This window comes from Leptosomus discolor, chromosome 2, assembly GCF_034619465.1.
Source record: "Leptosomus discolor isolate bLepDis1 chromosome 2, bLepDis1.hap2, whole genome shotgun sequence".
In the NCBI taxonomy this organism is placed as follows: domain Eukaryota; kingdom Metazoa; phylum Chordata; class Aves; order Leptosomiformes; family Leptosomidae; genus Leptosomus; species Leptosomus discolor.
This window is the reverse complement of record NC_141392.1, coordinates 37,134,179-37,155,135: the sequence shown is the minus strand read 5'-3', so window position 1 is coordinate 37,155,135 and position 20,957 is coordinate 37,134,179. Positions and strand designations below refer to the sequence as shown.

The 20,957-nt window shown below is 36.9% G+C and overlaps 1 protein-coding gene across 1 annotated transcript in view; it reads left to right on the top strand.

The window, feature by feature from the left end:
• The window catches only part of CRIM1 (cysteine rich transmembrane BMP regulator 1), a 193,834-nt gene extending 173,204 nt beyond the window's left edge, over positions 1-20,630 (top strand). The window contains exons 12-19 of the mRNA XM_086460919.1: positions 78-199; positions 3,796-4,005; positions 8,257-8,472; positions 10,177-10,398; positions 14,885-15,079; positions 16,063-16,185; positions 17,569-17,756; positions 20,454-20,630. Coding sequence (XP_086317045.1) covers positions 78-199; positions 3,796-4,005; positions 8,257-8,472; positions 10,177-10,398; positions 14,885-15,079; positions 16,063-16,185; positions 17,569-17,756; positions 20,454-20,630 — 1,453 coding nt within the window. The remainder of the gene's footprint in view (positions 1-77; positions 200-3,795; positions 4,006-8,256; positions 8,473-10,176; positions 10,399-14,884; positions 15,080-16,062; positions 16,186-17,568; positions 17,757-20,453) is intronic.
• The last annotated feature ends 327 nt before the right edge of the window (positions 20,631-20,957 follow it).

Below are 20,957 nucleotides of genomic sequence, written 5' to 3'. Positions count from 1 at the left end.
CTTTTACTTTAAAAATCATGACATGTAGATATTTAAAGTGACCTGCTGACCCTTTGCAAATTTTTTTGATTGTCTAGGAAGAACAAGCATGGCTGTGAAATCTGTCGGTGTAAGAAATGCCCAGAACTGCCATGTGGTAAAATCTGTCCGATGGGCTTCCAGCAGAACAACCACGGCTGTGTTATCTGCAAGTGCAGAGGTAGGTGCGAGTGCATTACCACCTCTAATTACAACTTATTTTCAAAGCAGTTGGAAACTAGAGCAAAAGAAAAGGAATACTGCACAGAGTGCGTAAGAATTGAAATAAGGTAACTGGTGGGGGAGTCGGTTCAACTTTCCTCAAAGGTGTGTATTGTTTTGCAGGTGTTTATCACCTGTTTTCATCTTGGCTTCAACAGAAAGCCTCAGCTCCACTTTCATCTGCCATTGCAGAGTCACAAAAGTCAGTTCATTATCACTAATAAAAATTAGATCACACTTTTAATAAGTAACTATTATAAATAAGGTAGTTGGGGCATGGGGGGTCATTCAGTAGCAGTGTTCATCTTCTCTTCTTCACTATCATCTTTTCTTTACAAACTGAAGTTTTGGATTTGATAGATGCCCTGTACACCACCTAAAATTAGAGTGCTGTTTCTCCGACACTTTTCACGTGGTCTCGAGGAACAATGAGTAGAGAGTGCTTACCCGGGAGAAATAAAATATAATAAGATAAGCTTATGGGAACATGGAACTGGAAAAAAGTGTATGAGTTCCTGAAGTCAGTCGCCGTTAGTTGAAGGCAAATGTGCAATTATATGAGACAGAAGGATATGACATTGTTTTCTCCACATGACATCATACACTGCTGACAATTATAACAAAACTGTTAAGACTTCTGGCAAAAAAAAACAGAAATGTTATAAACGTGCCTTGTGGATATGAGAATCAGGGAGAGATTTCACTGACATAAGCTGCAATATATGACTTTTACTAGAAATAAAAATTCTAAAAATTAAGTAAGAAAGGCTAACTGCTGAATGGAGTCCCATCAAGACAATTCTCATCACTTATCTTGTCATTTGTCTCCATGTTCACAATCAACACATTCTTCCTGATTGTCATGGTGCTGTGATGGAATATACACAACGTGGTTTTTTTAGGTGTGCCATAATTGCATCCCAGCATCTAAACACATGCAACGCTTTAGTTACTAATTATGTATATGCACAGTTCTAAGTGCTTTCCGTAACAAGGATGAGTTTCAAAATTTGCACAAATATTCAGCAAAAATGACTTGATCACTTTCAAAGTAGTATTTATTGTTATCATGACCATAAAGATACCAAGCTATGAGCATATCACTTCATTAGCAGCTTGTCCAAGAATAATTGGAACAATCACCAGTATGTTCTGGGGGAGCTGTGAGTCCTTGTTAAAATTTTGACCCAAAATCCTTAAGTAAGAGGAAGGGATGGGTAAATCCTCTGCCCGTGAATTAGCTCTATGCTCTAAATTGCTTCTGCCAGGAATAACTTATGCTAGGATTAATAGAAGTGGAACCATAAAAGTACAGGGCTGGGGTAGTCCTCTGGAGAACTGAGAGTCTATTTCTCTACTGTCTTCTAAAACAGAGTGTATCTGGATAATCCTTCACAGAAGTTTGTCTGATTTAATTTATTAAGAATCTCCACTCTCCAAAAAAAACCAAAAAAAAACCAAACCACATCACCAACATTCTCGAAAATAATCTTTCCCTGTCGTTATCAATATGTGAAATTTTAAAATAAATTTTCTAATATTTCTGCTTCACTTTCTACAAATTGAACCAGTAACTTCTTGTCCTAAGCTCAGCAGACATACGGAACAGCTAAGCGCCATTCCCTTTAGAATTCTTGCAATATTTAAGGTGTTGTAACTGGAGACCCATAAATATTTTTGGGTTGTTTTTTCTTCTCTAAATCAAGTAAACCCAGTTATTTTAGTCTCTCAGCACAGTTCAAAACCTGAATATTGTACTTTAGCAGTAGCAAAAACTTCTGACTAGTAGAGATAGTTGTACTGCATTTAAATTTACAGCACTCCTGTACTTGTATCTTAGATTGAACTTGCCTTCTCTGCAGTGGTGTCACATTACTGCTACCTTCTTATTTGTGAGCTACTATAATCCCAGATTGTTTCAACCATACCTCTAGTTATCCAGTTATTCTCATTTTGTATTTGGGCATTTGTTTTCTTCTTTATTGTCTTTTGTACTAACTGTAATTAAAAACTGAAAAGTGAAAACAATCTTAGTTTGTGAAGTTAATTTTCAGTACTTGCCTATATGCTTGGTTTGTTTCTCCAAATTTTAGATCATACTTTATATAGGGAAAAAAAGTTTGATTACATCAGATACTTTGTTTATTAAGGAAGAGGAAGGGTATTACCATCTAAGACTTTTGTGTGTCAATAATCATTTTAGTGTAGGACAGTATTCCAGTGATATTTGATCAGAGATGTTTGAATTAACAGGAATTAATATATAATCTGTTACTAAAGTATAAAAGTGTCATAACTGAATGTAAATTTTTTTTCATAGTATTTCTGTTTGTGCAATAGGATGAAGTCTGTTTAAGAAGTGTTTTATCCTTATGCCATGGTTTTTCTTTTTAATTCACAAAATGGTATACTAATGTAATTTCTGTGTGTTTGGTTCTTATTTTGATGTCAAACTAACTTTGTACCCATCTGCTTGTGGTTCTTAGACGGTCTTTGATAGATCTGCCACAGCTGATGGTCTGACCTACATGTTAGTAAAAAAAAAAAAAAAAAACAACAACAAAAAAACCCTTACTAAAATTACATATAAACATTATTACTTTTCATACTGCATCCTTTTTTAAACAGAAAATGAAATAAGCAACTTAATACAAATAATCTTATATGTATGCAAGTGTCAGCAGAGCATGACTGACGTACTGCTGAAAACAAGTCGGTTCACTGACAAACTGATCCTAAGTCCGTCATCATAATGATGTGGGTGATGGAGTGCTGAGCTCTAAATTCACTCTGCCGATTAACAAAGAATGTATTGAGCCGGAATCCTGAAGCACTTAAATACCTCTTAAGATACAAATGAGACTTTATCCTCCATAGATTAACTGCTTGCATGTTCTGGATGAGTGCAAGTAATGCAGCAGTCCAAGCTACTGTATCCTCATCTCAGTAAAAACTAAGAATGAGGGATAAAATTGTCAGAGCAGTTATCTTCCAGACATCTCATTTATCATAGTAATGTAAACAAATAATTTCTGGTAGGGGTTTTGTGAAATGTTTCCAGTATCTAGCATGACCCTCTTAGAACTTCCTTGTAATTTTGTCATTCATGATGTAAGACCGTCCTTAGCTCTTGTAAATGCTTTTATATACTACTCGCTATCACATACACACATCATAATCTAATACACTGTATTGTTTAAATATTTAATTTTAAATATGCTCTGTGCTTTCTGCTATTTCCATCCACTGCATTTATATTATTTAGCCAGTACTGCATTTCCCTATGATTAAAAACAGCATAGGTGCAACAGAAAGAAGTTGTTATATTTTCCAAAGAAACACATTCTACTGCATCCTACCATCCCCTTCAGTATACCTTTTAATTATTTCATGTGTGTTGTTACTTTATTTCTAAGTGTAAATGATAGAATTATTAATGACTTTATTTTAGATGTGCTTTAAAAATACGTGCAATCCAGGCATGAAGCTGGTGTGGGTTTTGCCTAAGCAACATATGCTTATCAGGACATTTAATTTTCCTTTGATTTTGTGCAGAGGCAACTGCTTCTCTTATGCCTCCTGTTAAAACAGGCTCTTGCCTGTCAATGGATGGGCGCCGACACGAGAATGAGGAGAGCTGGCACGATGGCTGCAGAGAATGTTACTGTCACAACGGACGGGAAATGTGTGCCTTGATCACCTGCCCAGTTCCTAACTGTGGCAACCCCACCATACATCCAGGGCAGTGTTGCCCATCATGTCCAGGTAACGTGCTTTCTTCTGTGTGCTTTGTAATCAGGTTTCCTTTCACATGTATTCTGTTTCCAAATACATTAAAATAATCTCATAGATCATTCGGTAATAGGTATATATGAAGGTTTCCATGCCTGAGTATGACAAGATGAGTGGCTTTCATTAAGATCTCAGATGTGAAAAATGGGAACTTAAATATTTAAAGCATGTGCATATTTTGGGTCCTAACATGTTAATTTTTGACACATTGAAGTTTTTAAACTAGAAAAATTTTCTTGTCTTTATTAGCTATGATAGCAAATTTGTACTCATGTACAATTTTATTACCTGTAAGAGCAAATATTATAATAAGCCACTACATTTTTTTGTTTTCAGTTTGGAGCTTTATTAAAATTCGTCTCCTGATCTATGTTTCACAATCCCTCAAAGCAGTACACATTTAAACAGACATCTTAAGTAATTGAACAATATGATTCTGTGTTCTGGGAGAAGGCTTCTGTGCCACCAGCAATAGAAGATTATTTTAATGATTTAGGTGGGAAGGCCAAGTACAATTAATTCCAATACAATTTTAATAATAAATCTTAATATGAAAAACATCTATGAAAGCTGTTAGAGTGTGGGTAGAGTATAAGATTCATGCCTTCTGTCTTCAGAATTATTGCTACAATATTTTATGTGCCAAATGGACTAATTTGTAATACAATGATATTGTCTTTGACTTTATGGGAAGTCATGTTACAAATAGGAACAAGGAGGCTCGTAAAACCATGATGAATAGCAAAATGGTAAGACAGCACTGGCAAGATACAACCAATTATGAACTCTTTCAAATTTTTTGTAAAGAACAGGAAATCCTAGGGCCAAAATAAGTGGCCAGATACTCTTTCTGAAAGTGACAGAGTAGAGTGTATCCTCCCTAGGACCTAAGATAACCAATCTCCTTAGATTGCTTAGAAAAATGGTGATCTTCAATCCAGTTCACACCTTGTGGTACCTGAAAAAACGCAGTCCCCAAAACGATGTGGGACACCAAAAAGTCTGTCTGCTTTTCAGCCTTTCTCAGTCTGCACCACTGCATTCTCAGCATCAAGACGGGGCACGCAGTATCTGTGGTTCGTGTGGTTCCAGGACCAGCCATGGTGTTGCTTTTGTCAATGGCTTTCGTGGAGCCAGAGTTATTTTCAATATGAAGCAATTTAGCAGTGGTTGCTGAGGCCAAACTCTTAGTGCTTAGCATCTTAATAATGGCAATCATTAATGAAATCTTTAGCTGAGGTGGAAACACTAAGGAGTTATGCACACTAGGCGAACGATCCTTCACTCACTTGCTTCTCTCCCATTCTCAAGTATCTGGCTAGTCTGACAGGGAATTTAGAAATCACAAGATTTTAAAAGGGAACCTTAGTGTTTTATCAGCTTGGGGCACATTTTTTTGCCATAGCAGCATGCAGTGTTGGTCCATATGCATCTCATCAGATATTGTCATTCTTTCCTCCAGCTCCCCATGCACATCCACAGCCTGTCTTAAATAGTACAGTACTCTCTCCTATGAAACCTCAGTGTGGCAAAAAAATAAAATTCAGAAAACAACACAAAAAAAGATTCAGTTGTGAATATCATTCCATGAGGAGCAGCGTCATGGTTTAACTCATACTAAATCCAAAACAGCACTATACCAGCTACTGGGAAGAAAATTAACTCTATCTCAGCCAAAACCAGCACAAGCAGACAAACAGCAAACAATAAATACAGAATATCGTATTCCTGAAGTCCTATCACTGGACAGGGATGTTCTTTTCCACTCACACTAGCTGGAATTCAGGACTGCACAAAACTGTTGGAATGCCTACAGTAGTCACTTACCTTTTCACAATGATTTGTGTATTATTGTAGGGGACGGTATACTTCATATGGATGGGGACAGTTAGCATGTCAGTCTTGCATTAGATAAACATTCAAGATTCAAAATTTAAAATGTTGGGTGGTTGTTCCAGTTCCAGCAATTCTGTTGTTAGGTCTCGTTCCTGATTTCAGTCTACTATCAGCATACTTGTGTGTATAGATTTACCCCACGCATACAGAACACTTCAGAGCATTCAAACAAGAGTAATGTTAATTTTGGTCTTTCAGCAGCACCAGTGGCTAGTTACTTTGTGTGCAGAGAAAGAGTGTGGGTACATCCATTCATAAGGCTAATGTTCAGTTCGTGGAAGAAAGATCAGTATAAGAAATCAGCAGTACCTATCTTCTCACATTTCTTCTGAATGAGAGCAGTGTTTGATTCTGAGCACCAGCAATGTTGGTCTCGTGTATAAAAGAGCAGTTGCTTACCCAGTAGTGTCCATTCCTTTGAGATACAGTGTCTGCGTAGGTTTCTCTGTCTGACATCCTTTCCTGCTTTCAAAGTACTAGTCACCTAGTTTCTCTGTTAGCAAAGTCGTACATGGTCTAAACTCCTGCAAGGCTAGGGAGACACAGCATTCTTTGGAAGTGATTGCGTATGTGAATATATGAATTAACATGGCTGAATTAGTCCCAGTGTGGTTTTGTTTCCCCCACTGAGGTTTTCTGTTTGTTAGAAATGTACTTCTGATTTTATTTTGCAATGTATTGATTCCCTGCTGATGTTACTAAGTGAATGACATGGATTTCTGTAGATAGGAATGCAGCTTGGAATTGTGAGACTGTGAGCACATCACTCGAATGTGTCTGGCATAAGGATGTCAAAATAATTAGCAATCCTGATGTACTGAGTTTTGAATTGCCCCATTAACATACCACCAGGCAAGTTCATAGCTCTCAGATAATTTTTCAGACTGAAAAAACCTTGGTTCTTAACCAAGATATTTGGAGTAGGATGATGTTCACATTAGGCATCTTTAAGTAGGAGAGAGGGACCTTCAGAAAGTGCTTTAGAGATGCAGAGTCATTACCTGAAAGTCACTTTCATCTGCTCCATTCATAGCAGAGGAAACCTGAGGTAGCTCAGTTCTTGATGTAGGCACTTAGTTGTCTGATGTTAGATGGGTTGAACTCAGGCTGAAGAACATCACCACTTACAAGCCTAAAGCTTCATGTTGTGGTGTGTGACTTTCAAACTTACGGCTTCTGTGGTTGAATAAAATATGCTGTGTGAGGCATCTTGATTCCTACACACAGTGCATGGAAAAAGCTGATTGACTCACTCCAGGTCCAAAGAACCAGCATGGTAAGCTGGCAACTATTATTGCCTTTATATGGGGGTGGGCTTCAAAGGATTTTAAGCAGGCTATGGGGATGCAGTTTGTGCCATAATCTTTTCTTGATGGCAAATGCTTAAACACTTACAAAGTGCAGGACAGGTTTCTTTTTTCTTTTAAAACACCAAGAAGTAAAGAGAGTTCCCCCATTTTTTAATACCCTGCTGGTTCAAGGACACTCATGATGAACAAGGGAAGCAGTTTCAGTTTCTTTCTTAACTTGAAGGCGGTCAAATCTGTTCTCTAAACTACGTGGGCTAGAGGCTGGGTGAGTCTTTTAGGACCATAGAGGTAATGTAATTGGTTGTGTGAAAAGGAATTAAGGTTCATTTGGTGAGATACAGTCACTGGAAATACAAGTCTACCCACTGTGGTATCTCCTTGGGTGCAGTTTTTACTTTAAAGACTGCAGATAATTAATTATTTATTTATTTTAATGGACAAAGTGATGAAGCACTTCCACTAGTGTTAAGTGCTTATATATTTTTAGAGGTTTGGGCAAGGGATTCTGTGTTTTTCTTTTCCTTTTTTTAATCTGGCACCAAATGGTACAGACACATATCACTCAGGAAAACTTAAAGGTAGACAGTTGAATCTGGACTTCCTAAGTCCCAGAAGAGAAGCATACTTACCCATCCTTTCAGGAATTGCACTGATGCTAATATTTAGCAGCTAAGGAACTGTCAGAGCAGTATAATTTTTCAGAAAATGACAGTCATCTCTTGGAATTTCTACATCACAGATAAGTTTGGTGTTTTCTGACTTGCCAAGAATGCTTGAAGTTATCTCTGACTTATATTAACTAGCATTTATTCAGACTGATTCTTAAATTGTTTCTTGTTTATATTTTTCCCATTTTCCATGAGGTGCAGGTGACATGAAGTCAAAAGTGACATAAAGTCATAGCTGGTTTTGTTATTCCTAGTATTTTCAGTAGTATCAGAAATTATTAATCTTGGATGCATTCTTAATCATTAGTCTCACAGTTATTTTGCCTGTCTTCCAATTCTGTTTTTCCCAGATGAAATAATTTTGCAGAAGCCAGAGCTCACTAGTCCATCAATCTGTCATGCTCCTGGTGGGGAATACTTTGTAGAAGGAGAGACATGGAATATTGATTCTTGCACACAATGTACATGCCACAGCGGACGTGTCCTGTGTGAGACTGAAGTCTGTCCACCTCTTCTTTGTCAAAACCCTACCCGCACACAGGACTCCTGCTGTCCACAGTGCCCAGGTATATACTGACAACCAGCTTTCGTCAGAGTCCTTTCTTGATCTGATAATGTATGAATGTTTCAGTATGTGCACGGTTGGTTGTTGTGGTGCCTTTGTTCTTCAGCAGTTTGGAGTGAGAGCCTGCAGTCCTCTATTTAACTGCAAAACTTAACTGTGTGCGAGAGGTCTTATATATAAATGGGAGTTGTGGCACTGAAGTTTGAATGTCTCTGAGTGCAATCTAATAATGTAAGGCTTGCATGAGAACCAGAATCCTTAGTTGGAAGGTTTATGAAATATGCACTGGCTTGTTTATGGAAACATGCAGGTTTATGGAAACATGCAGGATTAGAGAAACTTCAAAAGTAGTCAAAGTGCAAGGCAGATACAGGCCTGTTTCTTTTCATTTCTACGTGCCTTGATATCTATGAACCTTTTTATTACTATCTTGTCTGTTTGGGATTTAGTCTCAAAAATACTTCTGTTTGCTTTTACCTTCACCTGGTATGATTTGAGAGTGACTTGAAGGCAACTGAGTAATATCAAAGCATTCCAGTCCAGTAGGTGTGCCAGATTCCTCATAGACTTCCTCACAGTGTCAGGCAGATAACAGAAATTGCTTTCCTCCAAGTAAAGAGATGCAATTATAAATGAACGTGAATTCCTATTTTACATAGCAAGTGAGGGAGCTTATTGCAGTGGAAATGTCGTCCAAACCTGTGAATTGTATGTAAACTCATCAAGAAAACATTTGTCTTTATTAAAAACAAAATTAAAAATTTTACTTCAGGAAAAAAAAAAAAAGAAGTTAGGTTTTGCCCTTTCTTCTACAGGGCGTTTGTTGATTTTCTTTTGAGGTGTGGTGGGTTTTTTTCTGACAAAATATTTTCAGTAAAAAAGTCAGCCAGTTCCTGACTTCCATTTTTCTCATTGTTAATAACAGTGGATATTTGCTTAACTTCAAAAAACTGTTTGGAGGAGCTGATCTTTCCTCACTGGATATATAAGGAGCTTAGTCTCATAACTTATGCAGTTAGACTGAGAACCTGATCAGAGTGTCCTTATGAATCCTTTCTTTCCTTCTCCTTTTCTTATATGGTCTCTGCACATACAAGTCATATTTCTTGATCCATACTGTCTGTTAAGATAGAGCTTCGTTGCAGAAATGTCTCCCCCACATGTGGGCACAGGAATTACAGCAGACCCACTGGCATGAAGCTGAAGCCCTATCAAGTTCGTTTCTCAACAGCTCATAAGTAGCTCATATAAGTCCACTAGTGAAGGCAGCAGCAGCATAATAGTTTTTCACTTTGCATCATTCAAGGATTTGAACTGACATGGCAGAAGGTGGGATTCAAGTTTTAGATTTAAAATTTGATCTATCTAAGGTAAATTCCTTTATATTGTTCAGTTCAGAGCATTCAGAATGGCTTTCCAAGGGGCTGTTCTGATGGTGATTGTTTTTCACTTTGCTGTCCTTTTTTTTTATGTTTTCTTTTTTTTTTGTTTTCAGTAAACACATAAACTTTATTCTAGAGCACATCACGAGATCCTCATCACAAGGGCTGCAGAGGCGTAATGCTCTGTCCTTCTAGTTCTTCTGAAGTATTGAGCCAATGTGTTACAATTCCATTGTGTTCTTCAAGAGTGAACCCTCTGTTGAGGAAATACTAAAGGAGTTAGCTACTGTAAGTTAAGTAACTTAATCTGTTTGTATTTACAGATGAACCTCTTCAGCCCTCTTCATCAAGCAATGAGAGCATGCCCAGTTATTGCAAAAATGATGAAGGAGATATTTTTCTGACAGCTGAGTCCTGGAAGCCCAATGTCTGCACTAGCTGCATTTGCATGGATGGTGTGATTCGATGCTACTCTGAGTCTTGCCCACCGGTATCCTGTGAGAGACCTGTTTTGAGAAAGGGACAATGTTGTCCTTACTGTATTGGTGAGCAAATAAAAATAGTTGATAACTTGCTGTTCCCTTCTTGGGAATAGGAAAGAAGTTTTATTTCCGAATTGAAACATGTTTTCCCCCTTTTGGAGAGATGCCGTTTGTTCCTGCAGTTGAACTGGAGCGTGAAATCTGCAAAGGGAGCTTTGAGGGTCATGATTTGTGGTTTTTGAGATAGAAGTGCAGGAAGATATAAATGTAATTTGCCCACAGACTTGAGAGGACATACGCCTGAAAACTTGGTAATTTACCTTACTAGATGAAAACGTTACACAAAAATTGCTTTATTTAAAGAAAGATCCGCCAGGTAACACATATGTTGTGTCAAGGTATGTGATAATAAAAGGAAAATAGTAATTACGACTGCAGAAGATAAGCTGAAGCATTATGAAATTTCACAGAATGCAGAAGTGTTAATAAGGTATCTAAACTAAAATACAGGAAAAAAAACAAGAATTCCATTAAAGATAGTCATAGAAGAGGCAAAATAATATATTTGAGAAAAAATTAGGGATTTTTTAAATACTAAAAATGCATAAAGAATTGAGGGCAGTGCAGTGATTTTGAAGTTGAAGTAAATGGTGGATACTGTAGATAGTGAAAATTGCCAGGCATGTTTAAAGTTGCAGAATTTGAAATTACGGATCACTTTTTCATTGTATTTCAAATGGGAGTATTTACAGATGACTCTTTTTGTGAATTTGCAGTAAGTACAAAGGCTGTAGAATGGAAGCTGCTAATAGAGAAGAATTGTGTAATGAACTTGCTGAAATTAAGTTGTCATAGCATTGTTGGAAAGCATGCAGAGGTTACTATAACCTTCATTTCCAAAAGTAGTAGAGGAGATACAGTAGAAAGAATTCAGTAAAAAGGAATATAAAAAAATTGATGGGCTTTAAGTATTGTTAATTGAATATGTGAATTGGCTTGCCCGTCTATAAACAATACAGTTATTCATCAGAAAGATGTCAGGTCTTGAAATCTCTAATTTGTTGCAGATAAAGTATTTTTAATAATAGGTGGTACAGTTTTATAGGATATGCAAGAAATTCATCCAAAAAATGCCTGGAAAAATTAGAAAGTGTCAAAATATCAGTTACCCTTGGAACCCTACTTAGATTCCCAATGAGGACATTTTGAGGGGAAATGTTATCCTATTACTACTTTCTCATCATTGTTTGCATACAAAATGGGGGGGATTTAAAGTTTCTTTGACAACTGTTTTTCTTCAGGCTTTTCTTCCAGTGATTGACTTTGCTACCATAAAGATCATTTTAATCCAGAATACATTTTAACGTTAAAAAAATACAGAATGTATGCAAAGTTGGGCAATCAAACCAGTAGTCAGAACATGAGTCTTAGTACTGTACTCTAGAATTCTTTAGGTCGAGGAAAGGATGCACCCCAGGGACTAGTGCCATGAACTACAAAAATAAAACCTCTAGAATTTTGTGCCTACACCTTGCATGTCAGGTTTGCAAATATATACACACACAACATGTAGATACGGCTTTAATTAATTTACTTGGAATCCCATATAGTTGCACAATATTGCAAATACTTAAATGTGAGAGCTGTGCAAACTTCATGGGCTTTTTTTTCGCAACTGCTCGCTCAGCAATACAAAATACAGAAGCCAGATTTTAATTAGTGCTCAGATATGAAGACTTTCAATGATGTTATATTTTATTAATCTAAGCTGTACTATGTTGTCGGTATGTTTTGTGGTCTAAATAACTGAAATTAATGGAAACTTATTTTTTTAATGGGTTCTGTGAACTATATACTTTTGCCTGTAAGAGGGGTATGTCATACACTTAATTTTTTATCTTCCTGGTTCTTACTGTTTTCTCTTTATTTCTTGACAACCCTGAATCACATCTTTGTACAGATTCTTCCTTACTATTTTCAAGTAATAGTTGATAAAAAGTTTAGTAGGCAAACTCTGTGGAAACAGGCCTTCTTCATTTGTTGGGATTTCAAAAATTATTCAGGGTTTTACCACTGTATTTTATTCTGTTTCTTTCTGGATCCAGGTCTAGTTAATGCCTAACAAATTAGTATAGATTGAAATTCAAAATTTTACAGGCATTGGATGCTTTGTTTGTCTGAATCTCAAATTCATCCAGTGTGTTCGACATTCTTCTTTCTCATGCAAAGAAAGATTAATTTGGAAAGTTAACCTACTTTAGAGCAGATAAAGCGACATCTATTTGATTATAGACAAGATTAGTCTTCTGCAGAAAACAGAGCCATTGAGTTGGGATAAGATGGATTTACTGGTGCAGCTAGAGGAAATTTGAGAGAAGACACGTAGAGCTAGACACGGTATTCTGAACAGCGTTTTTGTATGTGGGTTTCTTGTTGCAAGTGTCTCTTGTTTCCACTGTCCTTGAGCTCTTGTTGGTGTTGTGGTCTTTATCTTCATCCCATGCTTATACTTGCATGGAGATGGACACCAAAACAGGAGACACAGACAGGATAATACTTTCTTAGGACTTAGAAGTTTCCTTTCAAGGTTCAGAGGTGCAGCACTGCTATTGTGATTTTTCCCTTTGTTCACTCTTCTAAAATACATTTACTGTATTAAATTGTGATGTGTTCTTTACAAAGTTGCAAAACCTTGATCAAGATAAAAGACTTTTCCAGACAAACCAGCTGCTCAGTTGAAAAAGCTATCCTGAGTGGGACAAGGTAGCACTCTGGGATCAAATCAGCCCTGAGTGCACAGGAGTGCTCAGCTTTAGTTCTTCTCATGTAATGATCAGTAGTGGACTGCTCAGGCTGTGTGCGGCACCCACTGCCTAGCCATCTCTACTTCATGACCAACACAGGGCTCCACTGGCTGTATATGCCAACATGCACATCATCTATGCAAGAACATAACATGCTTTCTGCATCTTGCAGCCATCTTTTCCTCACACTCTTCCTTTCCAGTGTCCACCCCATATTCACTTACAAAATCTTCTACTTGGAGAGGTCGGGACCCATACTTAGAACCATGGAAGACATGGGATACCCATACCAAGGACCTGTGGAACATTTGCGCTTTTCAGATAATTCCATTAGTATTTTCACAATAGTAATTCTTGCCGATCTCCTTTTGCATTTGAATTTACTCTATCCAGATCTGTTGCACTGGCCTGCTGACTGCTAACCTTGTTATTCTGGATGATGTCAGTCTATTATATTGTCACTAATTAAAAGCTGTACTGATGGCCAAATTATTTAATAAGCCTTTTTATTTATATTTGGGAGGTAATTCATATTTAAATTATCTACATATGTAATCTGTGTGAATGTTAAACCACTATTTCTCTGACAGCTTAAGAAGCTACTTTGTAATTTCATTCTGTTATCTCATGCATATGCTTAATCTGCAAATTCAAGTCATCAACACGTTTCATCATAATAATTTCTGTCTCTAAGAAAAAAAGGTAGTGAGAAGCTAAGATGAAGATGAGGTGCTGCTTGGCTTTTGGAGGTTCTGCAGTGTAGTTTTATTTTGGTTATCTATAAAGTGTTATAGCAGCAAAAACATCCCAGGCTAAGCAATTTATCACTGTCTTCTAAGTGAAATAGAAGGTACACTGCAGACCACTTTAAAAGCTTACATAGGATGCGATATACAAAAAATGATGTATTGAATGCTTAGGCAGAAAGTCTAATGCTTCTTTTAAGTGTTTTCCCAAGATCTACTTGCTTCATCAAGTCCAAGTCCCTAATTACATACTGTGCAAAAATCTGTCTGAAAAGTTGTTAGTTTTATAGCTTTCAATCTTTGGGAAAGGTGTTCTAGAACCTCATTTTTTTTCTGAGGGTTAAGATCACAGCAATTCCTAATTTATATAATACTAACCATGAAAAATTGTACTGAGTTTGGTTATCGTCCTTTTCCTGGGGTTTTCCATTGACGCAGTTACAGAGAATGATCGGATCCCCTTTGAATCTGTTTTATCATAATAAATAGTCTAAGTATTTCTAGCTATGTCATCTCAGAGTTGCTTCATCCTTCTTGGCATCCCGCCTAATATTCTCTTCAAGTATTCCAAACTGAGTTCGTCTTTCTTGAACCTTGGTAACTAGAAATGTAGGTGGTTTGGTTTTTTTCATAGTTAAATAGGATTTACTAGGAAACGAGGAAGAGGAGTTGGCAGTCTCAAACAGTCAAACATAAAAAAGAATCAATTTTTCTTAATTTTCACAGCACTTTTGGTGTCATTTCATATCCCAATCGTCCATCGTCTAGCCTCTTGCAAGAGGAAAATGAGGAGAAGCAGCCCAGGCTAATTATGTGCTTCATAAAGAAGCAGAAATGACACTTTTTTAAGAAAGATTTTCTGGAAGATATAGAGAGGGTCTTTTAGTTACAGCTGGAATTTCTTTGTAGCTATTTCACTTTTCTGTTTGGGGAAGAAATCAGGTTTGTATGTAACTGGCCATTACCGTGTGATAGCATCACTCTGTTTCCCTTCCACAGAAGATACAGTTCCAAAGAAAGTGGTCTGCCACTTCAGTGGAAAAACATACGCAGATGAGGAACGCTGGGACATTGACAGCTGCACACACTGCTACTGCCTGCAGGGTCAGACTCTCTGCTCCACTGTCAGCTGCCCACCCCTCCCTTGTGCTGAACCCATCAACGTGGGGGGAAGCTGCTGTCCCATGTGTCCAGGTAATGTGATGTGACAACCCAGATTACTGTAATGTTGGTTTTCCAGGACTGAAAATAAGTTTTTTAATTGTTTTTTGAATGTCAGTCCACATTTGAACAGTACCAAGAAGACAACAGATGTTTAGACTTCAGGAAAATTAATATTCTTAACAGATAAGCATATTGTGGAAATATATAGTTTGAAAGTTACTTATTCTGAGAACGGTGAACTCAAAAATTAGTTGATTGTCCCTGCTCTGTCCTTTCACAAGGTTACAGAAATACATTAGTGAAGTAGGAAAATGAATATTCTTACGTCTCTGCAGATTCTGTCAGTGATGAACGTTTCTGTCTTTTTTGAGTCTCTTTGTTACTTTTCAAATTTTGCATTGCTTTATTTATCTTTTTAACTTGGCTTAAAAGTAGTACAAAATTTTCTTAGCTATGGACATAAAGGACTTAAGAACTGCAACTGGTTTTTAATGCTAGTCCTGACATACTTCTGCAGGAGTTTGCTCATCTTATTCAGTCAACTGGTAACTACTTCCAGCAGGACATTTGGGGGGATTCATCAGTACCCTCTTGCAATTCTGCATGGAGAATTACAAAAAAAAGAAAGCAAAGAAAACAGCAGTGACAGTTTACATAGCAGCTGGGATGACATAGCCTTCCCTTGGTATTTTTGTTGTTTAGTATCACAAAGCAGCAAGACTATAATAAAGTGTGTATTCTGAAATGCTATTTTCAAAAGCAAATTTGTCCACACAACTATACCATCCTATTCACATTAGGATAAGGATAATGGTGGCAGGCATGTATCCTATATACAGTATGAAATGGGTTTTAAAACAAAATCCTAGCCTAGTAATGGTGAAAATTCTGACAAATTAAGGGATTCGAAGGACAAAGAACTACAGATGGCAAAGTATATTTTCTAAATTAAGAGCAGCACTGGTATGTTAAGCAGCCTGTAATTTGTGAAACACAGTTATCTCGTTTCACAGAGATGTATGTACCCGAACCTACTAACATCCCCATTGAGAAGACAAATCATCGGGGAGACGTTGAACTAGAAGTACCAAACTGGCCAACACCGAGTGAAAATGACATCATCCACATTCACAGAGGTAAGATCTGATATAAACAGGGCTAACTTAGGTCTGCATTTATTCCCCATGCTTTGATGCATCTACTTATTCTATTCAGGTAGCATCTGTATAATACTTTGAACAGGTGGTAATCTGAGAATATTCTTCAGTGCAGAACTCGTAGGTGCATTTTGCTTTGAGTAAAGATGAGTCAGTCTATTAAATTACTTTTATGCAATTTGGTCTCATTATTCCATTTTCAGCTTGGAAGAAACATCTGTGTTCGTGTGGTGAAGTTCTATAAAATTAAGAATGCATTAAAATGACGAATGAGGAGTGATTCTGCAGAGTCTTTTCTGATACAAAAAACAGAAAGCAAGCTGTTGTCAGGCCACTGGAGTTGACAGACCTTCATTTGATCCATTTGACATTCTTGTACTGATAAACAAAAATGGGAAAACATCTACCACAACTTAACATGTATCATAGACAAATGTCAGAGTTAAAAAAATCAGTTCAGGTATATTGACACAGAGGTAAAAAAGTTGTCTAAGGATGTAGGTATATCTTTTGTTTAAAAGTTGTCTGAAACTATTATTCCAGAGTAGGGGAAACACTCTATGACACAGTCTTTGTTGACCTTTTCTAACTGAAGGACTATCTAAACTTGTATCTTTTTCTTTTTTTTAAATCTAAGAATGATCTCATAGCATGCTGTTGTTTGGAGATAGGATACATGAAATGTAACTGCTTTGCAAAATTGTGAGATTACACTTTTATAATTATAGCATTTTCATTTCTCACAGGCATTAGTAGCTGGCTTGCAACTATCCTGGCTGAAGACTATAAATGCACACTGAAAACTGTAGGAATGTTGTATGTGTCATTGAAAACTTTGCAATTACATGCAAAACTTGCTACAGTCTAGTAGACTGCCAGCAGTCTGTTTTCACAGGCTGAGTGTTGAAAGTATTGTAATATGCTCTCAACAAATGAGAGAGCAAACACATCATAATTGTCTTACCAGTTTTTAAAAGGGGAAAAAAAAAAAGGACTTTCATCCTAATACTCCCATGCTTTCCTCAGCATGGAAACACAGGCTGATTTCACAAGTGGGAATTTGGTTGTGATCAGACAGGATGACGTGAATGCAACTGAGCTAAGAGGTTATTGTCAGACTTCTTGTTACTGTTCCATCCTACTTCCTCTCTTTTTGGTGGCCTTTCCCCAGCTACTGTAGTCACTATACAAGATACTAGCTTTCAGTTGTTCTAATTTACATAAATAAGGTGACATTTCAGGAGAGGAAGTCCAAATTCATATGAGTGACAAAATCGACAACTGGGACTTCTATAATTACGTTCTTCTTTATGGTCAAGGCCCATTTATAATTACTAACAAATGCTCACATTTGCCTTGCAGACATGAGTCATCTCCAAGGAGAGTACAGAAGTGGCAGTGGACCACAGCCAAGCGAAGATGTGTCTGTTAGCTCTGTTGCCTTGGTGACAATTCCAATCACAATAGCACTGTTACTGATCATCGTCCTTCTGCTCATCAGTCAGAAGAAGCAGTGGATTCCAGTGTCCTGCTACAAAGCTCCAACAAAGGTGCTGTATTTATGTCTATTTTCAGGCTTTCACTTTTTTAGAAAACAAGATTAAATAGAATATTGTGTAGGATGCAATAGAGTTCACATGATGTGAACTTTTAATTATTTTCTCCTTGTCTTAAACCATTTTATACCAGTCAGTCTGGTATTTATTTAGTCTCCTAAATGATTTTTTTCACTGTCGAACAAAAACATTTCCTGTTCCATGTAGTAATGAGTTGTTATTAGAAATCAAGCTCAGCAACAAAAATTTAAGAAAAAAAAAAATCCGACTCTGTATGGGTGGGTAAATACATGCAATTTTCTTATCTGCAGTCAACCTCTGAAGACAATATTTTTGCTTTGTTAACTTTCATCCACTTCAAAACTCTTGTCCAACATCAGATACCATATGTACTAGTAGTGTTTATCACATTTTCTAATAACTGCATCATATGGTTCTGGGATTAATATTTTAAGAGAGATCTCAGGAAATATATACCAATTAAGTATTCTGAAACTACCAAAAAAAGAAGAAGCAGGTAGCTTGAAAATGAATAGTGAAAAGAGCATTATTTTGTTTTGAGTAATAGTTCCATCAGCAGACTAAGCTCTTACTCCATATTCAAATGCCATTTATATCAGTTTCCCAATTTATCCCACTTGCACTTCCTAATTCTAATTAAAAAGACTTTGTCCATACTTAAAACACAATTTGAGAGCATCTTTTCTTCAGTTCCACCTAGGAGAGTAATACAGTAATTTTAAAAATGAAGTGTCCATGTTCTTTCTGTCACTGCTGTAGAGCTTTTTAAAAAAGAAAAATCATTTCCAAAAAGCTTACAAATACAGTCAGAGCATAAAGTTGAACTCAATTGTACTTAAATAGGAAGCACAAGGAATCGGTATTATTCCATTTTCAGTCTTTCAAGACAAGTAAGCAATACCAGTTTCTGAATTTCTTAAGGAATGCATTTCAACATTCATTTTTAACTCTAACAAATTCACTCCTAAACTGTCAGAAAGGCTGCTCTTCATCCAATTGCTGTGTGACAAAATGGTTGAAAGTGAAGTGAAAATCACAACTTTCTAACTGTGGAACTATAATCAATAATTCTATGTACTTTTTTTACTTGTGGAACATCCATTTTCCTGGAACACTTCTATTGCTGAAACATAATTTTTTCACTGTCAACAAAAGGCATCATCCATATGCTAAGAAAGCTCACTTTAAGCCACGTAAAGATTCAATGCAACACTGTGGATGTACTGAAAACTCAGATTTCTTGTAAGGCTCTTTGTGATAAATGTATTTTTCTTTCAAGGTCTCTTCAACCAAGAGTCACTCGTTAGTTTCTCCTGTTCCTTGCTGGGTGACTGATGGTTCCTAGTAATAAATTTCAGCAAGCCTGTTTTGACTTATGTTCTCTCTGCTCAAATAGCTATTTAATAAAGAACAAATCAACAACTGTACTTAAATCATATCAATACCAAAAGAAAGATGATACAAAAGCTGTTGAACACTATAGATGGACTGCTAATGTTTCGCACTGATTCTATTAACATCAATGAACCTCAGGACTTCTTTGTGAATCCAGTCTGCAGACTTTTGAAGAGCCAAATGTAAAACATTTTAAAATAATGTTTTGTAATCAATATCTGGATAAAAAAAACTTTTTGTGAGAAGGGTTACTGAACGTAAAGTTTTAGTAATAAAAATCCTCCTGACTTTCAGATTTAAGTCTTGGAAAAAGAAGTTACATCAGTGGAAACTGGAACTTTTAAGATTTGCAGTCCACTTGTTTGCTTATAATGTGAGCATGCATATGCATTGTCACTAATTTCATATGTATCCATAGAGTATATTGCCTGTCCTTCTTAAGGTAGTGTGCACCCAGTGTTGTTTCACCTTCCTCTCAACTGCAGAGTCTTTCAGTTGAAGGATTCTCAGACAGAGGAATAGCACAACTGGAAAGCCAGTACACATAGCTCAGCTCGCTCTTTGAGCAATATTTTATGTGCATTCACACTTGAAGATCATTACATACTTGAACCCTCACTTATTCATGTTTGCCTAAAATTAAATCCACTACGCTTATAAGCAAGTAAGGACAACTCTACTAAGTGCCACAACAGCACTGGCACCTCCACAATAACACACTACTCTGCAAGGGTGTAAGGCCTAGCAAATACTAGATAAAAGGCGGATGACTTCGTAATTAAGGAATTAATACATAAAACACCTTGGAAAGCAATATAGAAGGATCCCATAGGACGCACCATGCCGAGATTAACTATAACAGCTGAGATCTCTCCCATTCTTTTAGTGGAATTGTGACCAGGAACAAAACATTCTTGAAAATCATCAGCAATAAAGGGGCTCTCAAAAGTCTTGGAAACAAGTTGCTGCACAACCGAGGCAAAAAGGTTAAGCCCTTGTGTGGTGCTAGGCTAACAGAGAACAGTTTAACCAGTCAATCTGGGATAGGGGAATACTAGAGCTCCATTCCGAAGAGGAAAAATGGTGATTCAGGAGAGTGTTGGTCTGGTTTTGTGCCTGACATACACCTTCACCAAGTTTAGCGAAAGTCCAGGTTCTTTCATTGCCAATTTGATTTTGGTTTGTGCTTATGGACTTGAACTACAAAGACTTTTTTAATTGTGTGGAATACAAAAGTTTTTTAATTTACTCAGTATTCCCTTTCTGTTTTAACAGCCTTCCTGCCTAAACAATCAACTTGTATATGTGGACTGCAAGAAAGGTACCATGGTCCAGGTGGACAGTTCTCAAAGGATGCTAAGAATTGCAGACCCAGATTCAAGATACAGTGGATTTTACAGCATGCAGAAACAGAACAACCTACAGGCAGATAATTTCTATCAAACAGTTTGAAGAATTGCACCCTTACCAAGGATTTAAGAAAGAGAGAGACTAGGTCTGCTATTAAAATAAAACTAGAATTGTGCACTTGCTTAGTGGATTGTATTGGATTTGTGACTACATGTTCAGCTCTAAGACCTTACTGGGATGAGCTCTGACTCCTGCAATGTGCCAGAAAAAGCATTCCCACTTTTCCTTGAGATAACTGACCAAGTGTTTTCTTAGAACCAAAGTTTTAAAACTTGTTAAGATGTATTTGCTTGTAACATAGCTATAGAGGTTTTTTGGGAGGGGGAATCAGGGGCTAGGGGTAGGCAATGAGGTAAAAGGAAGCTTCAG